General features: G+C 32.7%; 1 protein-coding gene across 3 annotated transcripts in view; it reads left to right on the top strand.

Moving 5' to 3' along the window:
* The window catches only part of Pclo (piccolo presynaptic cytomatrix protein), a 402,900-nt gene that overhangs the window by 336,403 nt on the left and 38,664 nt on the right, over window positions 1-27,833 (top strand). For all 3 annotated transcript variants that reach the window (XR_013435134.1, XM_021735866.3, XM_078040136.1), the window contains exons 21-22: window positions 9,307-9,448; window positions 16,065-16,138. Coding sequence is in view for 2 of the 3 variants with exons in the window: in XM_021735866.3 (XP_021591541.2) it covers window positions 9,307-9,448; window positions 16,065-16,138 (216 nt within the window). In the remaining variant the exon portion in view is untranslated. The remainder of the gene's footprint in view (window positions 1-9,306; window positions 9,449-16,064; window positions 16,139-27,833) is intronic.

Here is a 27,833-nt window from a genome sequence, read left to right on the forward strand (position 1 = left end):
TATACTTTTTAATTAAGACTATGTTCTTCTAGAGGTGTAAACTGCTGTATGAAGCAAGTTCTGAAATAACTTAAAGACAATTAAAAAGAATAATATAAATAATGTATTTTCTCAAAAGAGGTTAACCATTGAATACATTTTCACTACAGAGAATGAAACATGAATGCACCATAAAATGATCCTGGTGTCTGTAATGACTATCAAGGAAGCTGATGCTTACTGGTTTCTTATTCTCAGGGTTCTTCATTTCCACCAGTGTAGGTATTGTCCACTAATTTCCTCTAAGTGTGCCCACTGATCTCCCAGGGATCCCTGAAAGATTGAAAACGTTAGTATCAAGATCTTATTTGCTTTTTCACTCATTCTCAAGTGTATAGTCGAGTTTTCAGGCATCAGAACATCATTTATTTTAAATACAGTAGATCTTTGAACCATTTCGAGTTAATTTTTATTTATGGTGCTAGGTAAGATCCAAGTTCATCCTCCTTTTTAAAATAATTTATTTTTTATAATTTTATTTTATTTATTTTACTTTTTATGTGGTGCTGAGTATTGAACCCAATGCCTCACCAGTGCTAGGCAAGTGCTCTACCACTGAGCTACAGCCCAGCCTCAGAACATCATTTTTTTGATGGCTAAAGGAATATGGGCTGTTGACTATTTTAAAGTTTTATTAAGTTTGCATATTATAAGTATCAATAGCTATAACCTGCATGAAATAAGTTTCTTTGGATTATAATGTAATTTTTAAGAACATAAAGGGAATCTCGAGACCAAAACATTTACAATCCACTGACAGAGATCTTACATACAGTCATAATTTTTATAATAGTCAAAGACTGGGTAATTAAAGGCTTTCTTCTAAGACATCATATTTGTCTCTAAATTTTCTGTACCTTGATTATCTCTTCTATTGCATTTGAGAACCCATTCTTTCCTTTTTTAATGTTAATTTATAACTATTAAGGTTGACAAATGACAACTTTATATTTATATAGCAAATTTAAAATATTTAATTGGGCATGAATGAGATTAAGTTATGATTACATGTCCATATTCATTACTTCTTTTCTATTGAAATCTGACTGGTAAGTTGCCCATCAGCTTTCATCTAGTTTCTTCCAACTAATATGGGTGATGGGAATTTTATAAAGGCAGAGTAAATTTTATTTTTATTCTTATCTTGAAGGAAAAAATTAGTGGAAAAACAGTTATTCATATACTACTAGTTCCTTTTCTGTCATATTATCTGCATTGCTTGTCTGCATTCACTTGCAATTAATATTACAAATTATGTTGGCATAAACAAGAGAAAAACTGAAGATTTTGATTTTGATTCAAATTTAAGAAAAAACTGACAGTTTCTTACCTCTTAGACTTGAACCTTAATTTCTGGTACATAATTTAGTGAGTTTTTAAATACTTTAAGAAGGAAAATCTGAAAATATGTGTTTATCACCTATAACAAGTCTTATCTGAATTCCCTATATTTGTTCATCATTTATACACATTCAACCATATGTTGTTATATCTTTTGAGTGCATATTATGTTTCAGAACCCCTTCAAGTTGTTCCTGATACTGCAGCAAACATAATAGACAAAAATCACTGTCCCTGTCAATCTCCCATCCTGGAAATATTTACTGAATAATTTAAAGTATCTGGGAAGAAATGTGAAGTATGATAGAAGTGTGAGTTTTATCTACTTTCAACTAAGAGGAGAAAGAAAGGCAGTCATTGACCTGTTTAGAAATGTCTGAGAAATAGAATTAATAATATTTGTATTTGTTCTGATTCTGGTTCTCTCTCATAATCTTTATAATCCACTAACATATAACCAAGTACAGAAGGAGGGAAAGTATTTGACAATGAGCAGTTTGGAAATTAACTAAGGAAGCTAGATCTCATGGGTCTGCATCTGCAATTCTAAAGTAATTAAGCTTCCTCTTTATTCTGTGGCCCTTGACCAAATTTGAATTACATGTGTTTATTGTAGCATTAGTCCTAGCAGTTTGCTATCATTAATTTATTATTTATTTCTGCTGGAGATGTACTCCACTTCCTTTGGGCAAAATTTTATAAATCAATCTAGTGGAATTTCATTGAAGACCATACCCTCCTTATCAAAAAAATTGTGATCTAAGGTATCAGAGTTTCAGGATTATATGACAACAGTTCTTTAAATGACTATTTTTAGAATTTCTTTGTAGTCATTTGGCAGGTTTTAAAGTACTAAACTCTATTTTGTTTCCTGTTTTTGTTTTTAGTTTTTACCTCTGATTGTCAGCTTTTAGAAATACCTGTCTGACAACCTAATGAAAGATTAGCACAAACAAATTTCAAGAGAGAGTATTTCTGCTTCAAAAGAGATGAAACGAATACTGAAATATTAAATTGTTCATGAAGAATTAATGTAGATCTAGAATGTTATTTCTCTGATGCTCTTTCCTATTAATGTTTTAAAGATAAACTTATTATTTGATACATTTTTGTTCATTCTTTTTATTTGAACATAGATAAAGCTATAGCCTAAATTTCTTAAAGATAAAAGGAAAGGAATATTCTTAATTTTCATTTATGATAATGTCTTAATCCAGTTTTCTTCAATCATTCACTATGAAATTTTGGTCTCCACAGAAGTTGTACATAAAGTACAACTGCATTTGGATTTCTTCCAAATCAGTTCCTAACCAAAATAATTTTAAAAAGGGAAGATCTATTTAAAAGGCAAATTATAGGATAACTGCAAGGATTTTAGTATACTGTGCCATCAAGGTTTTTATTACTGCATATTAAACTAACTTTACTCTCATTTTTATACTGAATTTTTATACATTATTTCAGTTCCCTGATCATTGATCCTGTTATCTGCAGTGCCAGAGTGAATAAATTAGTATGTATAGAAAACACCCACAATTACTGGTAGCTTGAGATAAAAACACATTTAATTGTTCATTAAAATGTCTTGAAAATTTCAGTCATAAGGCCAATGTGTCTGGAAAGAGGAAAATAATGCAAACAGGATTATGAGCTTTACCAGGGGTCTTGAGGTGAAACAAATGAGACATCATATTTCCATCTCTGTCTCTTAAAGAAGCTATATGAATATGGATTATCTTAAGGAGCATATTTTTATTTTTATAGGGGAAAAAGACTGCAACATTTCTTTTTCTCATTGTTTATAATATCTTTGTATGCAGGTATATGTGTATATGTGATATTTATATTATACCTTTAATGACTTATATGTATATGTATATGTATATATAGTCATTTCATAATTTGTCATTTTAAAAAGATATTTCAACTGACATCCTTCCTTCAACTGCTCCACCTAAGAATTTACAAATGACTTGTATAGATGTCAGAGCTATCTATTTTCAATATTTTTATTCATGAAAGCTTGTAAGTTGTACCTATATGAGCACTCCTACAAATAGCTGTATTGATCTATGTCATTTTTCTTATGTCCTATTTTCTTTAAAGATTTCCAAATTAGATAATGAATACATTGAAATAGATTTTTTAAATATACAAATTCCTTAAGTACTACTTGTAAGATGCAACATCTCTTCTTAAATTAATAACTGGACTATAATCTGAAATTCTAAATGTTTTGATTAGACAAAATTCAAATAATAGCTGGGCACAGTGGTGCACAACTATAATCCCTGCAGCTCAGGAGGCTGAAGCAGGAGGACCCCAAGTTCAAAGTCAGCCTCCACAACTTAGTGAGGCCCTAAGCAACTCAGCAAGACCCTGTCACAAAATTTTTAAAAAGTTATTATCCCCACTTGGCTGGGGATCTGGCTCTGGTTAAGCTCCCCTGGGTTCAATCTCTAACATCAAAAACAAACAAGAAAAAAAAAAAACTCTGATAATATTGGTCACATTGAAACTTAAAACCAAACATTTTCAGATCCATGCTCAAATGAAATTAAAAAAACAAGATAAAACCTAAAAATGCCTTTAGCAAAATAACAGAAAGTAACAGCAGAAACAGCTGAGAGGGAGCCAGACAGGAAGGAAGGGCAAGAGGGGGAGGGAGGCATGAAGGGAATGCAATGTAGGCAGGCAAGCACAGGGAAGAAGTAGAAAGTGTCCCTAAAGTAAATACCAGCTAAGTCAAAGCTACAGCCAGCTAAAGAAAACTGCCTGAGTACATGATTTCTAAAACAAGTAGGTAGTTACTTCAGTTCATCATTAACCTGTTGGAATAAACAAAAGAATAACTGATTAATTTCTTGTAATTTCAAATCGTTCTTAAAATTCTATAGATTGTGTCTATAAAGAAAATATTTAATATTTTATGAACCAAGTAATTTAGGAGATTACGGGATACCTACAGAATGAATTATTCGTGAACTAGTTGTAACAGCACTGTGCTGGACCACAGTGACGAGATGGTGTCAGAACATCACAGGCAGCCAGGCTACATAGATTCCAAGCACTGAATTCTGAGGGAGGCAGAGACCTCACGTTTTTAGTAAAGACCATTGAATGTGGTATAAAAGTGGACTACACTTTTAATTTTTTTTTTTTGATCTTTAAATGTGTGACCTATATGAATTATTTAATCATTACAGGGCTTAGTTTTTCTGAAGTCAGAATAACGATTTGGGAGAGGTTATCTTCAGAGTTCCTATCAGCTTCTAATTTCCAGATTTACCAGTCTACAATTTGATCTGTGGACTCTGAGTATAGTGCTGCCATCGTGTGGTAGGTACAGAGATAGTTTTGCACATTTTAGTAAAGCAGAGGAGAAAAACCAATGGAGCAAACTAATTGAAGACAGATGTGCAAAGATACTCTACCAGATTTAATTAAGGTTAGCCACAGTGGAGTAATAAAACACAATGATGTCTAACCATCTAATAGCCAAAGAGAATGAAGAGGTCAAAGGATAATTTAAAATAGATTACATTGCCTCACAGAAGACAAAATTTGTTTACCTGCAGTGCCCCCTCAATAACTGAGTCTCAAAAATGATCAACATTCTAAGATTGATTTTTCTAGGGTACAGGGATCCCCTCTATAGTTGCAAGCACAATCCATTAAATATGTACATCAACCACTCTTTCCTCTAGTTGGTACTTTATTGCACAATTAAAATTTCAAAAAGAAAATAGAAACACCAAAAAAAATGCAGCTCAAAAAAGGCTCAAAATGTATTTTATTATTTTTAAAAACAATTCTATAAAATAATCATTTTTCATATATAATATGCAGGTCATAATGTGTTCATGCATAGTAGTTGTGTGCTCAGACTTTTGATTAATCAAATTGAAAAAAGGCAGAGGTAGAATATTTTTAAATTATTAACTTTGAAATCATAAAATTATGGAAGATCATATTCAGTGTTAATATTTTAAAATTTTGTGTCCTTCATGGAACATAAAAAGACATATTACAATCAAAACCCAGGCTCTCCAACTACCTATACACCAAGATGGAAGAGGAACATAAATTCTAGCACTTGCAATAGCAATAGCTTCCACGCAGTTTCTATACACATTATTTTGTGTCACTCTAATTTGAATGTATGTGTGTATGTGAATATTTATGTGTATATATATACATATACATATGTATTTATTTATTCATGGTCTATTATGAACTTTTGTAGCACATATACCTTTACAAGTGTCAGGGCATTATCAATAAATATTTTCCCCAATCAAACCAGTTTTTGAAAATACTGGGATTAAAAACCCAGACTTGGATTAAAAAGTGAAATCTTACCTAATAAATAATTCAGATGTATTAGTTGTTGGTTTAGGTAAGGAAGTATTAATGTCATGTTATTTATGTATTTATTCATTGAATAATGCTTCCAGAACAAGATTGAAGGAGGTTGCCAAGAGCAAATGCAGACTCTGCTTACAATAATGAAACATTGATGTAAAACTATAACCAAAAGTGGAAAGTGATAATTTTCCATAAATGATACACATATCATATGCTATGCAGGGTCCAAAGTTAGAAGAGGCCATTCTTATAGGGAAGAAAAATAAAATATAATTTTAAGTCAGATACAAGAATGTGGTTGGATAGGGGAGGAGGACATAACAAATGTGGAAAGTATGAGAGAGAGAGAGAGAGAGAGAGAGAGAGAGAGAGAGAGAGAGAGAGAGAAAGAGAGGGAGGGAGGGAGGGAGGACCAGAGTGAATGATGTAAGTGGGCTGTAATGTAAATATATATATATATATATATATATATATATATATATATATATATATATATAGAGAGAGAGAGAGAGAGAGAGAGAGAGAGAGAGAGAATATTGTGGGTGATAAATTTAGAAAGAAACAGACCACTAAATAATTTTGAGAAGCAAACTAAAGAGTTTAGCTGAAATATTTAGATGTCCTGAAATTACACTGAATCTAGCCTCATTTATAAGTCCAAAAGCACATTTTCATTAAAAAGTTTACACTAACACAGATTAAGTGGAATTTATTAAAATTGATGTTTTTTTTTTTTTTACTTAGGGGTTGTTTCAAGAGAAATGTGAAAATACATGTGTTCTTTCAAGTATCTGAAAAAGAACTATTTAAATACTTGAATTTTTGCAACAACTTATCAAATCCTTGCATTCTCATGTTTTATAGCATTTTATGCTATATAGGCATAGCCTGATTTAAAAAAGGCTCATTCTGTATTTTTATTTAATTCTCAGAAACTCATTAAATGTTAGGTTGTCTGTATCTATACTATACTTACTAAGTGAAGAAAAATTCAATAAGGTACAAGATGTTTGCTTACAATAATGCCAAACATCTAGATTTATTTGAATTAGTCACTTGACTTCTCATAATTTCTATAGACTTGATGTTAAATGCAATCTTGTTTTGCAGAAATGCTAGATAGACTTGTTTCATTATTTGCATCACTGTGTTTGATTTTCTTTTTCTAAAATATTATTTGTTTGCATTTAAAATCATGAAGGCATTTGCACAAGCTTTTCAAATGAGATTTCTGTTGAATGAGATAGGCAAGATGAAACAAAAACAACCTTCCCTTCAATTTACCTCTAGTGCTGTTTCTTTCTTCTTATGATGATGCTTAACATTCTATATATATTTCTCATATTTCCCAGAACAAGAATAGAACTGGAAATTGCATCAGATTAAACCAATGTTAACAAAAGACTATTCTGAAATGTAAATAATAAGATATTATTTCCATAAGGTGACTATTCTGATGCATTGTGAGTTTGCCTTTAGATGAAAATTGTTTTGATTTAGTAAAGATAAATTGGTTATAATTAATGTCTATTAAGGTTGTCTTTGAAAATAGTATATTGAGTTTTTTCTTTTGCTTGATAAAATCAATGTTTTTATTTAATCTCATACTATAAAATATTAACAATATAGTTGGCTGGATTATATAATACCAATCAAAAAGCATGAAAGCTTTCCTTTACAATCAATTGACATCTTCTCTGATTCATCATGTGGTTTATTATGCAATTTTATTTAATTCACACATGTTCATAATTTTATATCCTAGTCATATTACCTTCACATTTTAAAAATTATCCTTTAAAATATTTTCTTTAACACTAAATACACTATCTGGGTTTCTTCTACACAAAGTTGTAGAAAATGTTATATAAATGTTGTAACAATTCTTTTTCTGCAATTCTAGTCCTATGGTGACTGGTAATTCATTGCGGACCAGCTATTCAGACCTTTTTTCTATATAGCTGTTCCCAACTTATAAATACCTAATATAAAATTAACACATTACTATTTTTTTCTTATTTCCCTATTGGGGGAGGGGTACTACAGTCACTGGAACAGATGTGAAAATTCCTGGTGTTTTTAGAGAATCTACTATTGCTGAATTGGAAGAAGGGAGGATGTGGGTAAAAAGCTAAATCTTTGGCGAGACCTGATGGTGGATATCCTGTCTTCAAATGGTTTCCCACAAAATATCCATACTTTTTCATTTCATTTAGTTATTTTAGTTATTTAGTTCAAAATCCCCCAGATTAAGAATCACTGTGACTTTATCATTTCCCTTATGAAACACGTAGATATGTTGGATGATGAAATAATTAAAAATCAACTCTTCCCCAGTAGCACAAATCCAGTCTACCAGCTAAGAGACTCCTAATGGAACAGGGATGTAATTTTGTAGCTTAGAACACATCTAAATGTGGAAGAGAATCAAGATAAATTTATTGTCAATGATTGTGTAAGTTCAAAGACACAGCCATTGGGGTAAATCCCTGAAGAAGAGAAGAGGGTATGGTGGGGTACAGCAAGTAATAGAAGAGGAAGCAGAGTGAGTCACTGGGCTCACTCCTCATAATCTGAGTCTTAGGAAGTAGGCATTACTGACCCGACGGTTTTCAAATGAATAATCTCAGAGTTAATACAGAGTGGGTTGGGATTCAAAACTGAATCAGATTTTGAATGCTCTTTGGCAAAATACAAATATCAACAATTTTTAAAAACTTGCTAGGAAAATTTCTCTCCCAGAAAATATGAGGAAACACAGGCCTTATCTTTCTTCTTTCTGCATAGAAATTTCTTCCCAAATCTCCTTTGAATCTATAACTCTGCTAACAATATTAATACCCTACCCCAACTACATAAAATACCATAAATTTACATGTTTCTATGGGAATGTAAATTCACATATCCAAAGTCAAAATTATGAAACTTTTGAAACAAGTTCCAATCACAAACTGTGAAATATCTAAGGAGAAACAATTATCTTTAAATTTTAAAATCCTCCTGGAGATTATTGGTAGAACCATACACAAAACAAGCACAGAATTTTCAAACTCTTTTTTAAATTATCTATTCTGTTTTGCATCTTTACTTCTGAGGAGAAAAACAGATTATTAGTTATTAATATATAACTAATAAATTTTAACAACTTCTTGTATTCTGCTATTTGTAACTACAGAAGTTTTCTTAAATCACTTTCTCCATGAAATAGCCCAAATTCTTGTTTGCCATATCACTACTATTACACTGTACAAATCACAAAAATAATGCTAGCAGAATAATTGCATACTATTTAACTCTGTCTAAAATATTAAATGGGTTTTCTCTAAAAGTAATTTTGTTAATGTCCAATTAAAAAACAAAAAAGCAAAGTAATTTAGTGTTGCCCCTGCTCATTACTGGCTAAGGAAGTGACAATGAAAGTTAGGCTGGGGAATGTAGGGTTCTTGCTACAGCTTTTTCTTTATACACGTAGTTTAAGAAAACGTATAATTATACATTTGGAGATTAAAGTGAGCTTCACTTATTGACTGTGGTGTTGACTCTTCCCACATCATGCAGCAAAGCCTACCAATCACCGGCCTGCAGAAAGCTCCGTGTCTACTGGCTCCTCGGGCAGCAGCTTTGGCAGTGGGTATAGCGTGGACAGTGAAGGAAGCAGCAGCACTGCAGGGGAGACTAATCTATTTCCTATTCCAAGGATGTAAGTGGTTCTTTATTTTACTACAAAGTTAACAGCATCATGACTAAGACATTCTTAACATTTAACAGGGAATAAGTAGATAATTAACCAATTCGGAATCATTGTCCCATAAACATTTGTTTATGTCTACATAAAAATAGATTTTTCAGGAGAGACTAGATTAATTCAGTTAATGCTGAGGATAAATGCTAGTCACTAGCAGCATTACTTAATCAGTACAGTCTTTAATACAAAAACTGCTAAAATAATAATTCAGCCATGCTAGACTAAAATTCACCAGCACTATGTTTATGTTTTAATCACATAATATTTGAGATAAACATAGGGTAACTTAATTTGATTCAAGACAGATTTAAACATATTCAAAGGACACATATCATCTTTGAAATAGATGACCCATTGGGTTAATTATATTAACTTTCCAACTGTAAATCTCTCTATAATTAAAATTGAAATCTCTGAAGTGTTTTCATATTTTCTAGAATATATCTATTTGTATATAGGTCCCTGAGTAACTACTCCCAGAAAAGCTCATTCAAAATATGTTAAGCTTCAAGAAAATCATCCTGCAAATCACATGTAAAACTCAAGCAGCTTGTATTTAGAATGTGTTAGAATAGATTTAGTCCTATCCGTGGCAAAATTTAGCAGCATTCAAGATAAATATGTAGACAATGTCTGTTCCAGCATCAAAATCTAAACCCCAGACCTTTCCTTCTCCTCTCAATTTACATAGTCTTGTGGATTTTCAAAACACCACTGAGCCATACAGATCTCAGAATCTAGGCCACTGGGTTAATAAAGCCTTTTGCCTAGTTTTGTAAGGCCTAAGAGCTAAAATGGTTCTTGAATTTTAAAATGCTTTTTAAAAACAAATAAATAAAAGAAGTTTTTTAGAACATTTGAAAATCATATGAAGTCGAGATGAACACAAACTAAGTTAGTATTAGAAACAGCCATGCCCATTACTTATGTGCTGCCAGATGCTGCTCTTGTGCTTTACCAAGGCAAAATCCAGTAGTTGCAACAGAGACCACCCAAAATGTTTACTATCTGGCCTTTTAGAGAGTTTGCCAACCCTGATCAGGGCTGTTATTAAAGACTCTTCATTTTCTCCAGTGCTGAGGGAAGTCTCTCAGGGAGTGGAATTTCTACTTATTTTAATATCCAAGGGTTTTATAAATATTTCTTTTTTATCTCCAGAATAATTCTAATAGATAATGGTTCAGTTCACAAAACTAAAATAATAGGGAAAGCAGATTATTATCACAGTGAATAACATGTTTGATTTGTAGTGTTCAAGTTACATTTTTCCCAACTTGAATTAAGCAATTTTTTATTGTATCACCTGTCCGTATGAGGGGTTTTGTGTTTGTTTTTGACACTAAGGCTATGGATTTAATAGAATTGTTTTATCTTATTGGAAGTTATTCCTAAAAGGGATTTGATCTTATTAGTCCTTGGCTTCTGATAATCCATTCTGAATTTTTAAACATTCAGCAAATTCATTACATTTCTCTCTAAACTGTGAGTATCATGTAAAGATTTTGTAATTAATTTTATATCCTTCCAATTTATTTGGACCCTTCAAAATATATAATTTAACATTGATAATAAAGTTGACTCACAGAGATTAAGTGATGTAATTCCATCAATATTGAATGTGTGAAGTGAGATTATGTATTTTTTACATACATACCATATGACAATTTAGTTTTTGTGCCCCCCACCCTGTTTTCTATTTCACTTTTAAATCAAGAAGAGGCTTTTATTAACTGTTTGGGAGAGTATTGTTTTGTGATATTAGCACAAAGAAAATTCACTATTTAAAAATATTATATGATATGTATAAGAAATACTATTTGTTAGTTCTTTTATATGCCCCATTGTGTCTAATAAAATTACTGCTTGGGCTGATGTAAATGTTCAATTAATATTTGGTGATTGAAATATATAAATTACAAAAAACATACAGTCAAAATGTGCTGAGCTGAAGATAGTTTACAGAGAATTCAGAAAAATCACATTCTTCACACACGCACAGTTGCATTTCCTCTATTCTTCACTAGCTTTGCTGTGCTGCAGATTTTCTGTATAATCTTTAAAATTGAGTAACTATGCATTTTGGCTAAGTATCTTACGTTTAAATCTATTTTCATTAGCAACAAAGCTGTTGCCAGATATCATTAAAATGTGAAATCTAGAACTACAACAAATCTAAAATTATCAAAACTTTATTTCAATTGCAATTATTAAAATTTGTAATAATTTTTTAAAGCTTGTCAAAGTATACAGATAGTAATTTTTCAATACTATGCTCTGCTAAATTGGTGATACAAAAAGATCTTCATTTGCAACTGAATTTGATGACTCAGTAACAGGATGATTTGGCTCTTTCTACCAGTGTAGTATACTGCTAAAGAGAACATTACTGCTAGGTTATTAAGCTTTTCTTCCTAATGGTAATAGAAAACAGAGTTCACTTTTTTATCTCAACTACCTGAATTTCAATTAAGCAATTACATGAATTGAAGTTTTATGCATTGCTCAAACAACACTATATGTTCACATGCAAATCATATATATATATACACAAACACACATAAGTGTTAGAAATTACTTAATTTGCATGCACTTGGTCTTCACATAATCTCTTAACACAAATGTGTGTTTAAATCTTTAACATTGAATTGGCACAATGGAACAACATAGTGGTTACCAAGATAAAATTATTCTTAAATTTACATCATTTCCTCTTTTATGATGTGCAAAAATATTTCAGCATCTTCTCTGAAGTAGAATGATAAGAGGATCTTTAGAGCATTTTTCAAGTGAGATATAATTGGATTCTTTAAAAAAATATGTATAGTTACATTTTTCAACAGGTTCAACAAATCAGACACTTTTTAAGTAAATCAGAAATGTTAGCAAATCCTGATATGTTAAAATTACTGTCTAGAAAGTAAAATACCATGGCATTCTTTTGTTCATCCATCTTTTTTTTGAGGATTTAAGAGATTTAATTTTATTTTTAATGTCTTATCAAAGTGCACATGCAAGCAATCTCAAAATCTTTTATATGCCATGGAGTCTTTATTCTGGCTGAAGCAATAAGAAGTGGCCTACAGTCTTTTGGCTGTTACATTATCTGCATACTAAACTCAGTTTTGAAAATAACATGAACTCATTATATAAGTGGCTTTCCCAAAATTTGAGGCTGAAAGTTAAAGTGAGTGACAGATTGTAATGGAATTCTAAGGCTACCATGTATGTGTGTGTGTGTGTATATATATATATCACTATTAATACAGTGTATTTATTAAATGCTTATAATTTCTCAGGCACTGTGTTAAACCCTTCATATATATTTGCCATTTGCCACCTTTATCAAAAGGTTGCTGATATGGCTATTATCATATTATAAAAGAAAAACAATCTTGACCAAGTACTTTGCCTTAGATTCCACATAGTAAGAAAGAGCAAAGTCACGCAGTTTGCTCAACACAGTCTGAAAACAGAGGAAGAATCTGAAAAGAAATTACATATATATATATATATATATATATATAGAATTATATATGCATTATATAGCTCTTCTTAAAAGTGTCTCCTCAGGTCCTTGGCCCATTTATTCATTGGGTTATTTGGGTTTTTTGGTGTTTAGCTTTTTGAGTTCTTTATATACCCTAGAGAGTAGTGTTCTATCTGATGTGTGAGGGATAAAAAATTGCTCCCAAGTTGTAGGCTCTCTGTTCACCTCACAGATTGTTTCTTTTGCTGAGAAGAAACTTTTTAGTTTGAATCCATCGCATTTATTTATTCTTGATTTTAATTTTTGTACTATAGGAGTCTTATTAAGGAATTGTGGCCTAATCTGACATGATGAAGTTTAGGGCCTACTTTTTCTTTTATTAGACACAAGGTCTCTGGTTTAATTCCTTCTTTATCCACTTTGAGTTGAGGTTTGTGCATGGTGAGAGATATAATTTCATTTTGTTGCATATGGATTTCCCATTTTCCCAGGACCATTTGTTGAAGAGGCTATCTTTTCTCCAATGTACGTTTTTGGCACCTTTGTCTAATATAAGATAATTGTAATTTTTTGGGTTAGTCTCTATGTCCTCTATTCTTCTCAGAAGAGGATATATAATCAATCAACAAATATATGAAAAAATGTTCATCATCTCTAGCGATTAGAGAAATGCAAATGAAAACTAAGATTTCATCTCACTCCTATCAGAATGACAGCTATTATGCATATAAACAACAATAAGTGTTGGCAAGGATGTGAGAAAAAAGGTACACTCATACACTGCTGGTGGGACTACAAAATGGTGCAGCCAATATGGAAAGTAGTACAGAGATTCCTTGGAAAACTGGGAATGGAACTACCATTTAACCCAGCTACCACTCTCCTTGGTCTATACCCAAAGGAATTAAAAACAGCATGCCACAGGCACACAGCCACATGAATGTCTATAGCAGCACAATTCACAATAGCTAAACTGTGGAACCAATCTAAGTGCCTTTCAATAGATTAATGGATAAAAAAATGTGGCATATATACACAGTGGAATATTACTCAGCAATAAAAGAGAATAAAATCATGGCATTTGCAGGTAAATGGATGGAGTCAGAGAAGATAAGCTAAGTGAAGTTAGCCAATCCCCCACCCCCAAAAAACAAATGCTGAGTGTTTTCTCTGATATAAGGGGGCTGATTCATAGTGGGGTAGGGAGAGGAAGCATGGAAGGAATAGACTAACTCTAGATAGGGCAGAGGGGTGGAAGGAGAAGGGAGGGAGCATGGGGGTGGGAAAGATAGTGGAATGAGGTGTATATCATTACTCTAAGTACATGTATGAAGACATGAAAGGTGTGACTCTATATTGTGTACAACCAGAGATATGAAAAATTATATTCTATACGTGTAATATGAACTGCAATGCATTCTTCTGACATATAAAAATTATTAAATAATTTTTTAAATATGTATATATAAATAATTTTAGGCAGTCTTTATTTTTAATTTATACATAAAAATTGTACATTTTTGTGTAGTATCATGTGATTCCAATATACATGGTCTGTAATTTTGAAATCCAGGTTAGGCAGATCTACCTCCTCATTTTTCATTTCTTTGATGTAAAAAATTTAAAGCCCCTTTTCTAGGTTTTTTAAAATACTAACCATGCTATCATTATCTGTATTCACCCTAGTATGCAATAACACACAATACAACTCAGTGCTCTTTGATAGAACTATTTCATACTCTTCCTTTCCCCTTCTCTCCTGGGGCTTTTGTACCCACCATTCTACTATCAATTTCTCTGATATCAACATTTTTTTGGAATCCACATATGAGGTGATCATACAGAAATTGTCTCTGTGTTTGATTCATTTCACTTAGCATAATGATTTTTTTTAGAATTTTATTTATGTATGACAGTGGAACTCATTACGATTCTTATTACACATATTTTTAATATCTCTGGTTATATACAAAGTATATTCACACCAATTCATATCTTTATACATATACTTTGGATAATGATGAACATAACGATTTTTAATCTTATCCATGTTGTTGCAAATCACAGAATTTCATTTTTTATGACTGAATGGTATTTCATTGTGTACATGTACCATATTTTCAATTCAGTTGATAGAGTTTGACACTGCCATTTCTTGGCTATTGTGAATAGTTGTGCAGTAAATATGGGTGTGCATGTTTTCAATCTACTTTCAATGTACAATGTGCAATTTCATTCCCTTTGGATATATACCCAGTAGGAGAATTATGGAATCATATGGCAGTTCTACTTTGGATTTGTGAGGACCCTCCATACTATTTTCCTTATTGGATAATAGCAATGGCTACACCCAGCAACAGTGAAAAGGTGTTCTCTTCACATCCTTGCCAGGATTTGTCAAGCCACTCTTACTAGAGTGAGGTGGTATCTCATTGGGACTTTGATTTGCACTTCTCTGATAAATAGTGACGTTGAACATTTTGCCCTGTACATGTTGGCCACTTATACATCTTTCTTTAAGAAATATCTATTTAGGTTATAGTATTCATTCCAAAGCTTATTTCATTGAGTATTTCCCTTTTCACAAAATAATCTATAACAAATCATTATTATAAAGTGTAAGGTTATAAAATCTTCTTGAGTTAAAATCAAAAACAATTATAATGTTTGAAGAGATGGACATGTTTGACCTGGTGCAGACTTTGTGCATGCATACATTCAAAAGATATCACATGGTTTCTCATTCATAAGAGCAATTTTATGATTTTATGTATCAGTTAAGTGAATAATTTTTAAATGGGAAAATTATAAAACAAAATTGAAAAATGTAATGATGGTCTGATTTTTTGATAAATGAAACTCATTGAATTTCAAGACATTATTTTGACTAAATAGGAACAATAAACAAGCTCCCATTCTAAAATTAACATGATATTTGCCATTTATGTATTAATGTATTTGCCTTTCAAATTATTCATTGCAGGTCTGAATACACAATGTTATTTTATTTTTATATACACAACTTCCTCCTTTTTATTCAGGGGATCATAACTAAATTTATCATTCTGATTTCTTTTACAAAAGAGGGAAGATGGGACAGAATGGACAAGAGCCTGTGAAACAGCCAGGAGTGGGCGTAGGACTAGCAGATACTGAAGGTTAGTGAAATTTACAATACTAAATTTTGGTTGAATTTACATATTGTATTATAAATTCTTTGCTTTTAACATGAATGAAATATCTAAGTATGAATTGTAAAAGCACAAGGTAATGAATCACTATTACCCATTAAATAAGGATGACTTTGTATTCATTTAACAATTTGCCCCTTTATTTACTTACCTTAGGGTACTGGAAAAACTTAAAGCCTAAGGGAAGAATTAAAATAGAAAGAACATAAAGGGTGACAACAAAGATTCAGAAGATTTTCTCAAGGAAAAAATATCTAATTTAAATTTTAAAAATTTTTAATAATTAGAAAATTAATTTTAACAACTAGAGAATTAATCATAAAACCTCTGAAGCCATGGGAGTTTTTAAATAAAGGAAGCTGAAATGAAACAAATAGTATAAAAATAATTTTATAAATAAATTAATTATTGACCTAACTTCTAAAGTAAAAGTCAAATTTAAAATTCAGTTTGAAATTCAACAAATAGCAAAGTATTTCAACATGCAAAAATAAAATTTTTAGCATCAGCAAACACATAATAAGAATATGAGCTCAACAATGATTAGTTTATCTTTTATAACATCATGATTAAATCTGGGAGCTCTGAAATCTTCATGAATTTCACCAAAGGCTCAATAATTTTAACTATTCTAAATATTGTACACTATCCTAAGTACCTTTCATCTATTATGTCATTTAATTTTTAGGATACCTGTGAGGTAAGTAATAGTTTATATTGGCTTTACATGAAAGGAAACAAAACTACAAAAAGCATACAAAGTCCAAACAAATGAGTTGAACCCAGGAAAACAGCACAAATGTCACACTATTAAAATGACTGATTATGGGCATGGAATCACAATGTTACTAGAAAGAAACAACAAGACTTAGGTTTCAATTCTGGTCTGAATTGTGATGTGATTTCTCTGCTTTCAGAAACCTTATCTGACAAATTCTGGGTCTATCTAATATTTGTTTCCCATGGATTCAAGAGAATACCACATTTTTCTGGTTCTACTCAATCATTCTTGGACTCAATGCAAAATCTGTGCTTCCTCTACCTCCTGCCACCTCTGCCAGAGTCCCATCCTTAATCCACCAATCCTTTTAACTAACTTCTCACATGAACTCATTCCCTCTCCTATGGGTTTAATCCCAAATTTAATCCCAAATCTAGTGCACAAATTTTCCAGAATTCAGACTCAGTCAGGCATTTGTGTCCAACCAGAAAAATAGAAACCACTCTTGAGTGTTTCAAGTAGAAGAAATGCAGGGCTGCAATTGATTATACACTCTTAAAAGAACCTGAGAAAACAAAGAGGGGATAGTGAGGCAGCAGAAGAAGGCTACTCTTCTTTTAGGGTCAAGGATAGTAAGAGGTAAAACCAGGACAAGCTTGTTGCTAGGAACAGGAAACAAGGAAGAGACATAGCAAACACCAGAAATATATCCTGAGATGAATTAATTTGAGAAGAAAGACACTGGTTTCCAACTTCCTCCCAATCTCTGCCAGTGCCTGATCAAACACAGTTGGAAGCCAGGTAACAGGAGACCTGGGAAAGAACCTATGTGACAGCTACTCTGAGAGGGGTGCAAGAGAAAGACCAAATAATATATCTGAGAACATAGAAGCATAGGGACGGCAGGTATTTTACCTGAGGATCCCATAGATGCATCAAGCAACATATTCCCTGGTCTCAGTTCACCCTTTCCCCCGTTTTGTTTCCTTTTCTGTCTATGTTCTTCTATGGCTCACAAAATTTGCACTTATTTTCACCATAATTTGCATAATTTATACTGTTGTTTGACTTAAATTACCTGTATTCATGCTCATCACCTCCATGAGGCTGAACAACTTTCAAAACAGAAATATGTTTATTCATCCTGGTATCACAGCACCTGGCAGAAAATCTTATCCATAGAGTTGCTTAAAGAGGCATATGGAGGGCTGGGGATATAGCTCAGTTGGTAGAGTGCTTATCCATCCTGGGTAGGACCCTGGGTTTCATCACCAGTAACACACACACACACACACACACACACACACACACAAACACACACATACACACACACACACACAAGTTATTGAATGAATGAATAACTGGGATGAATGATTATACATAAAACTCATGGCTTTTGATTTTCTATGACTCTAAAATTCAGTTATAAAGAAATCAATGGGTAGCTTTAATACCACTTCCCCACACCCTCTTCCCCCAAGGTCCTAAGGGTTGAACCAAGTCCCACTATACACTAGGCAGATACTCTATGAATTACATCCCTGGCTCTCATGTGTGGTTTTAGCTACTTTGTTTTGACTCTCTTTTAACCTCAAAGTTTATAAATACAATTATTTTAGTTGTCAGGAGCTAGCTGTCAATGAATAGATACTGTTAATCGCAGTATTGCTTTCTTTCCCCCTATCAGTCCCACATAAAATGTGTTTGTTTTTTAAGAAGGAGCCAATAAGGGGCTACTTTATTTTGATTCAAACTTACAAGTCAATGTATTTATACTTTAGTGAACTGACCCTGACCAACTGTTGATCCCAGATTAGTTATTGAGCAGAGGATTGGGGGTTAAGGATGGGAACAACATGGAATATGTGATGACTCATATGTAATGTGAGTCATTTACAGTCATGTGCCTTTTTGGTAGCAATATTCCAGACAACTTGTTTTTGATTTAGTTATACCCAACATTAAACAATAACCAAATATCTAATTTAAATGTCTATGTGAAGCTGGGCTATAAGAGATATATAAAAGACAGTTAATAATATGTAATAAATATTAAACTCTTTTAGAAATAACTTAATTAGAAAGAATATATTGACAGAGTAAGGAAAAGTTATTTAACATATTTGTTCTAAGCAGATAGAAGAAGACATAAAATTAAAGTGCAAGATTTTGACTTGTCCATGTAGAAATATGGAATCAACTTTGTGTTGTACTTTAGGCATATAGATAGCTTTTATTTTATTTGTTTTTGTGATCCAGAGACTTACCTTCACTTCCTTTTGTTGTCAGTCAACATAAAGAATTTAATAGGAAAACAAAGAAGCAAAAAGGAATCAATGTAAATTGTTTTAGACCAAGTATTCACTTACCTAATTGTGTTTTTACTCCTTATAATTCTTGACCTGGGTATTAGAAAAACAGTGTCTCTTATAAATAAGGCATTTTTTCTGAAAATAAAAAAAATGTTTGTAATGCTCTTCTTCATTTTGAAATTTCATATTATTTATCTAAGCATTTTGTTTTGAGTACTTTGGCCTATTCTAAGAGAGTTGACCTACAAAAACTTCTCTAAGACAATGTACATGAATGTGTAACATAAATGTATCATACACTTATATAAAATATGTCATGGATTTTAGGTAATCATCTTTTCTAAACAGTTTCTTCTCATAAAATTTTTATTTCTGTTTTGTCATTACAATGTATAGAATGCAAAAGTAATGTATATGGTGTTGAAATTTTCTGTTGAGTATGATATTGAGACTTTTTTATACTCAATAGCTATGCCCTTGTTCACTTATTAAATAAGCATATTTATGTTGGCTTCTGATTTTAATGTGTCACTTAGTTATTTTCTCTAATAATGTTTCATCTTCCTTATAGCAGTAACTCATAAATTTTAATATCAGCCTGAGATTAATTCAGTAGGTCAGAATGTGAGATCTATTAAGCTTTGGACTCTTTGTTGTACTAGAAAATGATAATAGTTTGTTGGACTATCTCTGCTAATGATTGGTTGAATGTCTATGACTTAATGTAAAATGCAAATGAGCACTGTGTTTGGCACATGGTTAACACCCTTTAAGTTGTGATAGAGGATTTGAGACAGGGACATTGGATCCCATCCAAACCAGTAAGAATATTCAAGATTGATCAAATGTCATGCACTTATTGAGAAAGATGCTCAAGATTACTTCTCTTCAAGATTTAGATCAAACCAATTAGCTTTTCCAATTGTAAAGATGAGTTTTTCCCCAATTTATGTTAAGATTTCTAATTATACCCTTAAGATAGGCCATCTAGCCCTTCTCTGCATTTTTTCATTAGTTAGATGTATTTAATAGGGTTATTCTTTGCCAGCAGGCATCCATGCAGTAACTGCTTTGATATAATTATTCTCCTAAGCTTGGTGTTTGAAACTTTAGCAAGCATTATAATCCCAACTTTGTATGAGACTTAATTTTCTTGGCTGTATATACTTACAAATAAAATAGCCCTAATAAATCATTAATTTTCATAAGTATCTTTGGAAGCTTGAATTTAGTTTCAGTGAGAATGGAAATTCAGTTTGCATTCTCAATGGGCCAGAACAAATAAACCTCTACCATCACAGAAATATACAAAGCTATACTTTCAAATATTTTCAGATAATTGAGTAAAACACACCACCATTAATATCAACCTAAGAGGAGAGTCAGACAGAAATTTGATTCAATATCTCACTGGAAATTGTTTGCAAAGCATAACAATTTAATGCAGAAATGATGGGAATCTATAATGACAACAACAATATCCTGTTACCAGGTATTTCAATACCGATTTTATATAGATGTATATTTTATATATAGTTCTATGATTAGTATAGACCTGTTTTAGGTATATGAACACATTTATTAAGTCAACGACCCAGGTATGGGGCATAAATGACTCCCTTGTTGATCAGATAGAAATCTAAGCCTTCTGTCTTATCTTTTAAGACAGAAGAATTAGTCTTCTGTCTTGTTCAAGATAAACATAAAAAGACTTCTGAAAAATTATTTTCTTAAAGTATTTTCTCTGTTAAATAAGAACTGGATTAAATAACTGTATGTCTTAAGGAGTTTGCAAATTGGAATATCCAAATGCTTTATGTAAATATTCATTTAATCTTTTTTTCTCTTGTTCTGCTGACTTGTTTAAGAAAAAAAAACAAGAGAAAATTTTCTTCAAAGAGAAAAATTTTAAATCACTACAGAAGACCTTCAGTTAGAACATAAAAACAGCTGTTATTGGAGCATCTAAAATTTGCTCCACGAAAGGGAGCTAAAAGCCCTGTTTTTACCCATACATTCTTATATTTCAACATTGACCAGTACTAAATACTAACATTTATATTATGCATAAGGCACTGTGTTAAAAATCTGGATACTATGGAGAACAAGTGAATCCGGAAGCTGATCTGAGGGAACATATGGTCTATGTAGATGGGTCCATCTCATAATGAGCAAGTAAGCATATTTGTTCACCCAGGTGTATACAGCCTGGGGCTATTTGGAGTGATTGGTAACTATATCATATCTGTTGCTAGATACTTAGTCATTTCTCTGAGGAGGGACTTTAATAACCATCATGAAAAGAATAATTATGACAAAATTTCATAACCAAGAGAATGAATTATGTGCCATGAGATTTCAGCCTTGGAAAACATTACTACATCTGTAAGAATCAGGGGATTGGGGAGGGCTTTGTGAAAAAGGTTACACTTAGTGACTGCTTTACAGATGGGCGAGGTCTAAGGTGGTAATGGGAGGGTCAAATTCCAGGCTGAAAAAACAACATGATGATAGATGGAAAAAAGGATTGTGGATGTCAAGTAGGAAAGCGATTCAGTGAAATTAAAGGGAAGAGAGCAAGGAGACAGCAGAACAACTGGAAATTTCTACAAAGTTAAATCATATGGGAGTCCAGTGCTCTGTGATCAACAAAATTGATTAATGTAAGAATAATTAAACCTTAATAAGGAATTTTAAAGTATCAACATTTACAATGATGAGCATTTCTACCTTAAAACAGGGTACTCCTCTTTATTTAATACTTTTAGAGATTTTTGTATTTGAAATATTATACATGGGAGATTCAAGCATGATAAAACTGTATATTATATAGGTAGACTACAGATCTAGAGTTCAGATCTATAAGTCTCAATTTGAATCTAGATTTCAGTTATGGTGTAGTAATATTTGTGAGGCACGTAACATAAACTAGAATCAGCAAGGAGCATTATCCCTTGTAAATTCCATCCACTAGAAAAAGAAAAAATAAACACAGTAATAACATCTAATAAGCTTCATTTTCTTGCAACCTGCACAAAGGGAAATGTGGGTCAGAAGATTTTAGTGCCTTCAGCAGCAAAGTCAAGGTAAACCTAGTTGTGTCTGATGCTGAAGCTTATTCTCTCAGTCAGCATATAATATTGCCTCACCAGGTTTTATGCATGGCATCTGAAGTTATTTAGGTTACTGATAAGAATGGAAAGTACAGAGGGTGGCTGTTTAGTCCATGAGCACTGGTAAAATAACATGTGAACAAAGGATGAGACTAGTACTTTAAAAATGATTGTTTAAATCCCTGACTTTCCCTCATGCAAAAATTTTAAGGTCAAATTTACAAATAATTTTATTATTTCTTTATTTATTTGCTTATGTTGTGCCCATGTCCAATTTAGGTACATAATTATCTTTATTTTCTTTTAGTTCTTTCGTGATGTGAAAGGTAATACTTAATGCTTTAAACCAATGTCACAACTGAAATCCCAGCTACTCAAGAGGAGAAAGCACAAGGTCACAACTTCAAGGCCAGCCCAGGCAACTAAGCAAGACCCCATCTCATTATAAAATAAAAAGGGCTGGGGCATAGCTCCCTCTAAGAGCATTTACACGTCATGCATAAGGCCCTGGGTTTTAATCCCAGTATTACAAAAAGAAGCAATAGTCACCCAATATTCCTGGAAACATTTGTGGTATAAACTTTCATTTCTTACTGTTTTAGTCAGTTTTTTTGCTGCTGTGACTAAAGAACCAGATCAGCAGCACAGTTGTAAAGGAGAAAGGATTTATTTGAGGAACTCATGGTTTTCAGAGGTCTTAGTCCATAGAAAAAGCCCCATTCCTCAGGACTGGAGGTTCTGGGTTTGAGGCGAGGCTGAACATCATGGTGGGAGAAGGTGGCAGAGGAAAGCATCTCACATCATGGTGACCAGGAGGCAGAGAGAGACTTCACTGGTCAGATACAAATTTATACCAAACCCATGCCCTAATTCCCACCTCCTCTAGCCACAACCTACCACTTCAGTTACCACTCAGTTAATCCCTATCAGGGGATTAAATCACTGATTAGGTTAAAACTTGGACAACCGAATCATTTCTCCTCTGAACCTTCTTGCACTATCTCACATGTGAGCTTTGGGATGGAAACCTCACATCCAAACCATAACATTCAATAATATGAAATATCACATTGATCAGTGAAAATTATCAAGTAGGTTTTTAGTCTGACTAAAGGTTTATGGATAATCTCATTGACATGTCTCCCTGGATTTGTCAGTGCCATCTGTATTCAACTATTCCAATTTTAAGTTCTGTTTTTCTGCATTGGACTGTTTTGCCTACTTATTTTAAAAACGTTTGAAAGTAACTTTTAAACTGTTGAAACGCAAAGAAAATTCTACACAAAGATCTATTTAAATTATATTACAACTTGTAATTTTTAGGGAATTGACATCTCCACATGTAATAATTCCTATCCATGAACATATATGCCTGTCTATACTAATAGATTTTTTTGTTTTTTAGTAAAATTGCTTTGTTTTTTTAACATTCCACTTAAAACATTTTAATTATTTTTATTCTAAAGAATGCTGTTTGCTTGTGCTATTGTTGTGGTAAATTTTTCTAATTTTAACTGATCAATATGTTACTTTCTAATACAGTTATTGAGATTTATTTGCATATCAAACCTTTACATTACAAAATAGAAAGGTGGTAGCAAGTCAGGTACAATAGCAGCTACATAGGATGAATTTATGTAAGTGTGTATGTGTATGTGTGTATGTTTCCAAATACATCATTTAGAATGGAGAAACACACACACACACACACACACTAAATAGATTTGGTTTTGCTTTTTCAGAGTTATTAATCCCCCAAAACAAAGAAGAATATACACAAGCAAGGGTCATATAGTATGATGTTTGACACACTGGAGAGGAGTTAAAAAGGGGAAGATACCATCAAGCAATTTCATAGACTCATTTTAAGAGAAATTCTAGTAATATGAAGTAAGTTGGACTTCTGTATCAACTCCAAATAAAAATTAGAGACTGCCTGGAATGCTATGCTACTGAAGGATGCTTAGAATAAGCACAAGCTCAAAAGCAAAAGCTTTGATGATAGATTAGAAAGTTTCAGTGAGGCTTAAAGAAGAAAATGATATTGTTTCAAACATTACTTACAGATGCCAATTTTTATATACAAAATGTCAGGCAGTTACTCAAATTTTCTAGGTTTGGGTTCTTAATTGATAGAAGCAAAAATAAGAATAGTACTTAACCTTTGATTTTTTGAAATTGGCTTATTTTACTTAGCATTGAAGGGAAAGCCAGGACAGAGACACGTAAGCGAGAAATGAAAGATGGAGACCAGGCAGAGATACACAGAAGAGTTTATCTGTCAGAGCTGACAAATGAAGGCCATCTCTCTGTATAGGAGAGAGAGCAAAACAGGCTTGAGTTCTGGGACTTTTATGGGACAGGTTCAGGAATCAGAGCCAGGCAGGCCCTAATGTGGGCGGGAAGTTAGGGGTTGGGTTGGTATGAGGGAGTAGTGAGCCTTTCTCAGAAACGTCCTTGGGCAAGAAAATAAAACTTTTTCCTTAAGATGGCTGTCCAGATGCTAAGCAAGGACCTTATAAGCATAATAATCTCCAGATTCATCCATTTGCTGGAAAATGTCTTAAAGTTATCTTCTTGAAGGCTGAGTAGCACTCCATTGTGCATATATACCACCACGATTTCTTTATCCATTCATCTGTTGAAGGGAAACTAGGTTGAGTCCTTAGCTTAGCTTTTGTGAATTGTGCTGCTATAAACATTAAGGTGGTTGTGCCACTGATTGTCACGATGGCAAAAGGTGCAACTTATGCAGTCAGGGGGGAGAAATAAAGAATGTCCACATGCTTCTGCCCTTTTCAATGCTTTATTCACTCAAATCACTCAATACAATTTCACTTTATAGGTTCTTAATCAATAAAATGACAATCATTAATGCTATGCACTGCAATAGACATAATCAATTCACAGCAAACAATTCTAGATTAATTCTAAGCGCTGACAGGCCCATGACAGACATTCCCTCTGTGTGCTAAGCTCAAGAGCCAGATCTAAGGTCTCAAGCCTTAGGCTTTAAGTCCAGTGGATGCACACTCACTCAGACCATGATGATCAGGTCAGGAACCTGGGGTGGAGCTGACAGCTGGTTGAGGAGAGGGTCATAGGGAGAAGTTCTTTTCTCACCAGAGTCAAGAGGCTTCTATAGAGTTTGAGAGCGGTGAGAACAACGCAGAGGATCAGGCAGATGAGAAAAGTTGGGATGTCAGTCTAGGTCCTCATCAGGCTTTCAGGCTTGTGTTTATCAGTGTAGGCTGGCTGAATGTCTGTTCATTTGCTCCATCATTTATACTAATTTTGGGGGCTTCTGACCACCCTTTTAATTTCTATCAGCTGCTACCAGATTTCTTAGTGATGTCATTCATCCTGAGGTTAAAGCATCTGCTTTGGTAGTCCTCACCCTGATTTTCTTGTTTCTTGCTCTTACCTGGGCTAGGGCAACATGCCAGAGACTTCACTCTGCTTGTCAGGATGGGGAGAAGTGACTTGTTTGTGCCTGAGGGCCTTATTGGAGGGCTCCATTAGGTGTGCCTGGTGAGACTGCAGGTTTCAAACTGGAGTTTTAAAATGAAGTTGCTTACTCTAAGGCCTAAGGCCATCCTTACACTGTAGTGTGCTGATCAAAGGTGGTCTCATTCCTAGTTTTTTGAAGATCTCCATACTGCTTTCCAGAGTGGTAGCACTATAATATTACCAAAAAGGACTCTCCTGCCATGTATAACAATAGTACTTACCACAGTGTATTTTAAGGATTAATGGTAAAAATGGGTGGAAGGTATATGATACTCTGGCTAAGAAATGTTAGTTGTCATTATTCTAATCATCCCTCATATTATCCTAGGGACTTCTCAGTTTCCTTAATCTCATATTCTCCAAGATGCTTTCTTTTTCTGCCTTTTGGTATTAAACCAAGAAAAGGCATTTTTAAGGAGTCCTACATTGGTCAGTTTGTTTTGAAAAGCTCTTACATAAATTTATTACAGTATTTCAGACTGCTTTTCTTCCCAAAATAATCCTATGTGATTCACTATATAGAAATGCATCCTCTGTGTAGCTAATGGTTTTCCTAGAATTTACCAGACTTTCTTAAATTGCTTGGGTTTAAAAATCAGTGAAATTGATTTCTAGTCCTGGATTCCCTCACTGAATTTAAAATTGAAGTCATCAACTGAAAAATAGTCTATTATTGAAATATAAAATATTTCATGTCTTGACTCTGAGCCAGATCTATCTCTATAGGATATTGACTGACCACTAAAAGGCTAAATAAATAAAATTTCTTGAACTTACCTTGAATATTTCTTAGTGTTACATGCACCAAAGAATTGGCAATCGCTTCATTTAAGGCCCATAGTACTTTAGACTTTCAGATATTAATATATGAAGTAGTAGTTCTCAATATTTTTCAAAAATGTCTTCTTTGCTCAGAAATCTATCTAATAGTTGCATTGGGATTTGATATTTTGATTTTTTTTTAAGTGAGAGAGCTTTTTAATGAAGAAAGAAACACTAAAGGATAGCAAAGGACCAGGGCTGGATCTCAGTGGTAGAACATTTGCCTAGCATGTGCAAGACCCTGAGCACTCCTTAACCCACCTTAAATTTACTTGGTACATGGTATAACATTGGAGTATAATTTTTATACTGCAACAAATGAACAAACGTAACAAAGTATAGGACACCGAATGAATATTAGCTAAGAATGCTCCCTTTGGTATAGATGTAGATAGTTAACAAAAGGTATATATACCAAAGACATGGTGTTTTGTTTTAAATGTTTTTCCATTACTTGGGTAATTTGACTCCAAATAATAGGAGATATAGATATGAAATAATTGGAATTATGACTTGCATTTTATAGTGAAAGAAACTCAGAGCGCTGAAAACATTTCACCCAGAAATACCTAGCAACTTTTTCACCATTCAAGGTTAAAATCTGTAAATCATCTAACACTACCAAACTTGTCATTGTACCTATCACCATTTTTAATACTGATGATTATAGTGTTATTTTATGAAAAACTATTATAAATTTATAAAATCATTTTTAATGGTTTAGGAAGAAATCATCCAACACTTTCGATGATTAAGGCCAATCAACTAGTAACAATACTGTTTACATTATAGGCACTATGTATCTTACCAAACAAAAAATTTAAATCTTGTTATATCAGATATTAAAAATTTTCATAAAATTATTTTGCTCAATATAACATTGTATTAACACAAATTGGACAAATATTTACATGGGATAATATACACAGTCCATATGTTGCTCAAAGCAAGTAAATTTTATGAAGTCCAATGAAACAGACATTTCATTTAGTAGGAAAACATAATTTATTAAGCAAATAGTTTGCCATAATTTTAATATGTAAGAAAAAAATATATAGTCCTAGATTATACCATTAACCAAATGAATATAAGGAGTCAAAATCTAAAAATGAAATTATAAAAATACTTGAGTGAAGTTTAGAAGAATATATGTATAACCTTGGTGGAATGTATAGAGACAGCTT

Source organism: Ictidomys tridecemlineatus, chromosome 2, assembly GCF_052094955.1.
Source record: "Ictidomys tridecemlineatus isolate mIctTri1 chromosome 2, mIctTri1.hap1, whole genome shotgun sequence".
In the NCBI taxonomy this organism is placed as follows: domain Eukaryota; kingdom Metazoa; phylum Chordata; class Mammalia; order Rodentia; family Sciuridae; genus Ictidomys; species Ictidomys tridecemlineatus.